Here is a 6187-nt window from a genome sequence, read left to right on the forward strand (position 1 = left end):
AGTTGGAGATACCTCCGCCGCCGAACATGTGAACGTGGATAATGTTTGCATGACACACATAAGAGCGGAGGGTTTGGAGGAACCACATTTCATATTTTTATTTGATAATACCTAATCAGTTTACATAGCAGTGGGGCCCCATTTTTTAATTTGCCCCAGGGCCCTTGGTTACCTAGCTACGCCACTGCATATAATACAATATTTAACTGCAACTTGAGGTCAAAAAGTGGTAAAATAAATAGTAATAACTATGTGGATTGTAAATATACCACAAAAACAACGAATAACACTTAAAAGGGAGAATAATGCGAGATGCAATTCATCAATGCGTTGATCCCCTTGGTTTACCAGCATCATAAATATACCACTCTCCCAGCATGGGAGTCGCTATATGCACAGCGACTAGTCGACAGGGGCGTGGCCAACATATCCGAGCATACCCGAGTGTGTTCCGAGTAAATTGTTTCTCACTGCCTGTAATGCAAAATCAGTGAAACGCGGTTGGCAGTGAAACGAAACGTCAGAAATCATCAGAAATGGCGTCTTTGTGTGCCGGTTTATACCGTCTTTTAGAAGAATCGTTAAGTAATTTCAAAAAGAATTCAGAGACGGGTGTTATCAGTGGATACATTGACAATGAAGTAAATTATGAAGCATGTCTGTGTTCTGTGAACGCGTTGGGGCACTCTTTTTCAACGAGAGACAGTATGAAAAAGAAGTTGGGAGGTAAGTTCTAAACCTTGGGGCCTAGGTCTATGGTAGGCCTTCCCATTTCTTCAGTTCATAAGCAGCTGCTGATATTTACGAGTTATTCGAAATTAACATTTCCAATCTTTCAGATGCAGTATACACGTTCTGCCCGCCTACAGTGGAGTTCTTCGGGATTCCATTTTTTTGGGCTGCCATTTACATTCGGTATGAATGCGTACAGAGAGTGCGCCCAAGGCCCCCGACTACACCGCCCAAATAAAAAGAAGAAAAGAGAGTTGAATTGGTATGTTAATACACCCTTGAACCACATCAGCTAGGCCTACTTCCCCTCGTCTTTCAATAGTAGCATTGACAGAGCACCGAGGACTCTCTGGTCCAAGATTAATGTCTATAACCCCAAAATGATCACCGTATCGTCGGTGATGTGTTTAGAATAAAAAAAAGCGATGGGCCTAGGCCTAGGTAATCTAGGACTAGATTACACCAGGGGTCTTCCTAATATGGCAGTTGGAGCTCCGTCTCATTTAGATTAACACGACAATCACACCAATCACAATTCATCTTTGTGTGTTTAAAAGTGTGCCGTGGCTCGTAACACATCCTCATGTCGTGTTAGTCTAAAGAAGACCATGCTCAAAGTGCCAAATTAATTAAAGCCCCTGCAGCTATATCTCATTTCACAATTTTAATTCATATCACACTGGATTATAACCACACTTGTAATTTTATACTAATGTCAACATTGCATAGGCCCTAACAACTTTTGTAAAAGTTAATCATCTGCGTCAAATAAATTAACCATGGGCAATTTATTTGCCGCATAAATAATAGGCGTCTTATGCGTATAAGCCTATTAGACCATATACCTTGAATTGTTCTTTCAGGCTGATCACCCAAACCATAAGAAGAAGAGGTTTTGGACTCCAAGAAGCTTGGTTGTCCCGCAATGATGAGTGTGAAACAAATAAAATATTTTCCAGGATTTCCTGTTCCACCTCAAATTGCAGAAAGAGCAAAAACGAAGGTATGATAGTTTCTTTTCTCTGCTTATCCCTACATGGGCAATCACTTTATAACATTATTTTAATGTTTTCACTATAGTTAGATGTAGTGTTGTGTCAGATACTTTTTAAAAGTATCTAGATACAGATACAGATACTTGGCAAAATTTTTGTAGCCAGATACAGATACAAGATTCAATGTAAAATTGTATCTGTATGTAGATACATATACTTTTTAAAAGTAACTCACAGATACTCGGATACTTTTCTTCTCTTTTGGGGGAAAACTTAAAAAAATATATATATTATCGAAAACAGCGATTACTTTAATTTCTTAAAGACGGTAGACGTAAACGCTTGTGATTATTTTACATATTTACACTTGCTTGTTTTATTCGTTGCCCAAAAAGATATTGGCAAATTGGCCTGCAAGCGGTGATAACATAAATGCATTAGGGGTCCTCGCGAGTACCCGGGTAGCATATTACTACCCGGGTACCCGACGCCCCTTGGATAAATAAAACATACGTGAACTATGTGCAACTTGATTACTTTGGGTTCTGATGGAAAATTAAAAAAAAAAATTAACTATTCATTATTTTAATTTTATTTTTTAAATTCATTTTTTTATATACTGGGGTACTCGGTTACTCGGGTTAGGACCCCTAAAATGCATGTACAGTGAAACCTCTATCTATCGTTCCTCGAATAATCGTTTTCCCGTATGTATCATTTATTTCTTCTAGTCCGAATTCATTTCATACAAAAATAGATCGCATCGATCGTTTTTATGTCCACCATTTTCCCGCATTCATCGTAGGAATTACGTCGCGTATTTGACATATTTTGTCTGTGTTGAAACGGCGCCAGACGGCACTCGTTACAATGCGCGAAACTTTTCATAGAGAAAGAGAAAGAATAACAGTTTGTCGCCGCTGTACCGGACAGCAGGCGGATGGACATAATCATTAAAATAATTAAGGAAATGAATATTTACTGTTATCACGCATTTAACGACGCCGAATCCTTTTTGAAGCTTATCACCGGACACGTATCATGTTTCAAATGGGATTTAACCGTAGTAATTAAAATTTAGTTATTTTTTTATTGGTTCCTTAATGCTCTCATGCATCCTGTTTAGAGATAAGAATATTTGATGTACATTAACACGTGTTCAATTCGAACTCAATAAATATGCAAACAACTGCCACAATCAGTCAGTTGTCCGACGACATTCGCAAGTTGTGTTTCTTTGAAAATCCTTACCTAAGGTACCCCCGAGAGGAAAACCGGCATTTACAGTCAATGTCACTGGCGTAGGTGTCCAGTACAGCCGCCATCAGTCGCTAGTTGTCGTCAGTTGTGGCTAGATACCCGAACTTAGTGGAGTGTGTGCAGTTATCCTTTTGAGCTTTTAAACGATCTTCGAAATGAGCCGTTCGATAAAAAAAGTACGTACTCTTCAAGAAAGATTGAAAATTATCGAAGAGGTGGAAAAAAACCCCGCTGAAAAACGCGTCGATATAGCCAAGCGTTTAGGAATCGCGGCATCCACGTTAAATTCTATTTTCTTGAAAAAAAACGAAATTCGGGAGCAAATTCAAAAGTGCGGAAAATCTTCGAAAACTAGAAAAACCAGTAAAGAATCAAAGTTTAGCGAACTGGAGAAAATTCTTTTCTCTTGGTACCAACAATCTCGTGCCGTTAACATTCCGATTGATGGGAGCATTGTTCGAGAAAAGGCAAAACAAATTGCGGAGAGACTCGGCATTAACGATTTTGCAGCATCGAACGGGTGGATAAGTCGTTTTAAAGATCGCCACGGTCTTGTGTACAAGAAGCTCGCAGGAGAGTCCGCACCCGTAGATCTGGAAAGAACTTCGCTATGGATAAATGAGCTTCCAAAACTGTTGGAAAATTACGAGCCTCGGAATATTTAAAATGCTGATGAAACAGGACTCTTTTATAATTGTCTGCCCGACGGCACACTCACGATAAAGGGCGAGTCCTGCCACGGTGGTAAGGGGTGGAAAGAGAGGATCTCTGTGTTATTTTGCGTTAACAGTGATGGAAGTGACATGCGCGAACCACTCGTTATTGGCAAATCGTTAAAGCCTAGGTGTTTTAAAAACACAAAAACTTTACCAGTAAAATATTACGCGAACAAAAAGGCATGGATGACCACAAACATTTTTAATTTGTTTTTAAGGGACCTCGATGCGGAAATGCGCGTAAAGCAACGAAACATTTTATTGTTCATAGACAACTGTGCAGCGCACCCAACTGAGACGACATTTTTGAAGAATGTAAAAGTTATTTTTTATCCTGCAAACTGTACGAGCGTTTTGCAACCATTAGATATGGGAATTATCAAATGTTTCAAAGGATTTTATTGGAAACAACTTGTGCAGAAGGCTGTGTGTTTGATGGATTCGGGCACTTCAGTAAATAAGGCAACTTTAAAGATTGACATTCTACAAGCGTTGCATTTCACATTGACTGCTTGGCGTCAGGTCAAACAGACAACAGTTGTAAACTGTTTCAACAAATGCGGTTACAATAGAGTGTCAGAATCATTAGATGAACAACTAGAACACGTTGAGGTTTCTGAAGATGATTGGCTTAGATTAGATACTCAAACAAATTTTAACAATTTTGTTACTTTCGACGACAATATTCCAACGTGTGGGATAGAAACTATCGAAAGCTTGTGTGACGCAAGATTGACGGAGACAACAGAAGAGGTCGATATTGATGAAGAGGAGCCGCTGCCTGTACCTTCATTTTCAGAAGCATGCACACTTTTTGAAAGATTGAAAACTTTTTACTACGCACACTCAATAACTGATGCCGAAAAAAATATCATTTGCAAAGCTGAAAATATACTATTGACTTGCGGAAATAAAACAGCAAAAAAACAAATGTCAATGAAAGATTATGTATTTACAATGCAATAAACTTTAAACAAATTTTGGTTCTGTTTAGCTTTGTATTTTTTTAAATAAATACATTTATTTACATCTAAAACATATTTTCTTCTTATAATTTAAATCTACCAACGGTTATGCAGATTGGGAGGAAGGTATCTTTACTGGATCGTATCTCCTTGTGTCTTGTCCTCTCAATCCCGCATTCATTGTTTTCCCGCATTCATCGTTTATTTTAATAGGTCCCTTTAAAACCGATAGATAGAGGTTTCACTGTATATAAACTGCTATAAAATATTATACACTAGATGGACAAAGGTACCCACTAGCTGAATCTGTGAGAAAACTTTAAAATTAACTAGAGAAAATCGATAAAGAAGTTCACTTCGAAAATAAAGTATCTGAAAGTATCTGAGTATCTGAGGTGTCAGATACTAGTAAAAATGTATCTAGATACAGATACAGTTATAGAAATATAGCTAGATACAGATACACAAAAATGTATCTAGATACTACACAACACTGGTTAGATGCAAGGTTATACAAATACCGTTTTGGACAACACACATTTGTTTAGAAGGAAATGTGGTGGGAATACGCAACTTCCCATCGCTTACTTAAACACATTTTCAACATTCTTATCTATTGAATTTGACTGTGCTGCCATGGTAGAGGTCAGCACAGTACCATGGCCGGAAATATGATTCCCAGGGCCTCAACACTGCAAAATAGAAGGTGGGAAGCATATTTCCCTGTGCCCTTCAGGAAATCAGATATTTTTTTGTTGAAAATATTATTTTATATTTTTTACTGCCTACCAAACCAATAATTACTGTTTTTGTAGGGTTCTGTTATTTTTATTTATAGTAAAACATTGTGGCTTGTTTTCAGATTCTGAAACAAGTGAAGGCAGCCCTTCAATCCACCAGCCCACCTAAATGTGTGCTACGTTATTACGTCTCGGCAACCGGAGAAGCGAGCCACAACCACAGCAGAGACGCGGCCAAGATGACCCAACAAATTCATCCTGACCTGATACAGGAAATCAACAGGCTTGTTGAAGCTGGAGTTTCCTCAGTACGAGATGTGTCTCTATTGTTGGAGCAATTTATTAAACATAAATTTCAGGATGGGGCAGAACCTGATCGGCTCAATTCAGGATTTATCTGTCATGTTTTTAAAGGGGTTTGTTCCCTCAATGTTTATATTTCCTTTGTGTGGTGTAATGTATTCTTTTCCATTAATAAAATAATATCAAATTTTAAAAAAAAAATTTTATTGGTTTTCAACCTACAATCCCGTTAAACTGCAATAAAGCAGTTTGTCAACAGGATGTTAATGATCAATTACATACATACACACATACTATTATTACTATAACTATACAATTAACACACCTAAATTAATATAAACTATCTCTATTTAGTAACCATTGTTTCAGCATATATCTCAATCTATTTGTAGAATCGCAATTTTTTATATTAATGGGTAACATGTTAAGCATTTTTGGCACGTTAAATTCTAGGGTTCGCCCTCCGTATTTATTAT

General features: G+C 37.7%; 1 protein-coding gene across 1 annotated transcript; it reads left to right on the top strand.

Annotated features, from left to right (window-relative positions):
• The first annotated feature begins 641 nt into the window (after positions 1-641).
• LOC149417120 (uncharacterized) lies at positions 642-5855 on the top strand. Its single transcript, XM_089641217.1, has 4 exons — positions 642-726; positions 840-994; positions 1596-1735; positions 5531-5855. Exons 2-4 carry the CDS (start codon positions 840-842, stop codon positions 5575-5577), a joined length of 342 nt encoding a protein of 113 aa, XP_089497343.1. The 5' UTR covers positions 642-726; the 3' UTR covers positions 5578-5855.
• The last annotated feature ends 332 nt before the right edge of the window (positions 5856-6187 follow it).

Source organism: Hesperophylax consimilis, chromosome 16 (assembly GCF_061612785.1).
Source record: "Hesperophylax consimilis isolate HC1 chromosome 16, BYU_Hcon_1.0, whole genome shotgun sequence".
Taxonomy (NCBI): domain Eukaryota; kingdom Metazoa; phylum Arthropoda; class Insecta; order Trichoptera; family Limnephilidae; genus Hesperophylax; species Hesperophylax consimilis.

Excerpts from the sequence above, each read along its gene's own strand:
- LOC149417120 (XM_089641217.1), top strand. The coding sequence starts at position 840 with ATGCAGTATACACGTTCTGCCCGCCTACAGTGGAGTTCTTCGGGATTC. Across the intron at positions 995-1,595 it reads AAGAAAAGAGAGTTGAATTG|GCTGATCACCCAAACCATAA; the intron begins GTATGTTAATAC and ends TTGTTCTTTCAG. Across the intron at positions 1,736-5,530 it reads CAGAAAGAGCAAAAACGAAG|ATTCTGAAACAAGTGAAGGC; the intron begins GTATGATAGTTT and ends GCTTGTTTTCAG.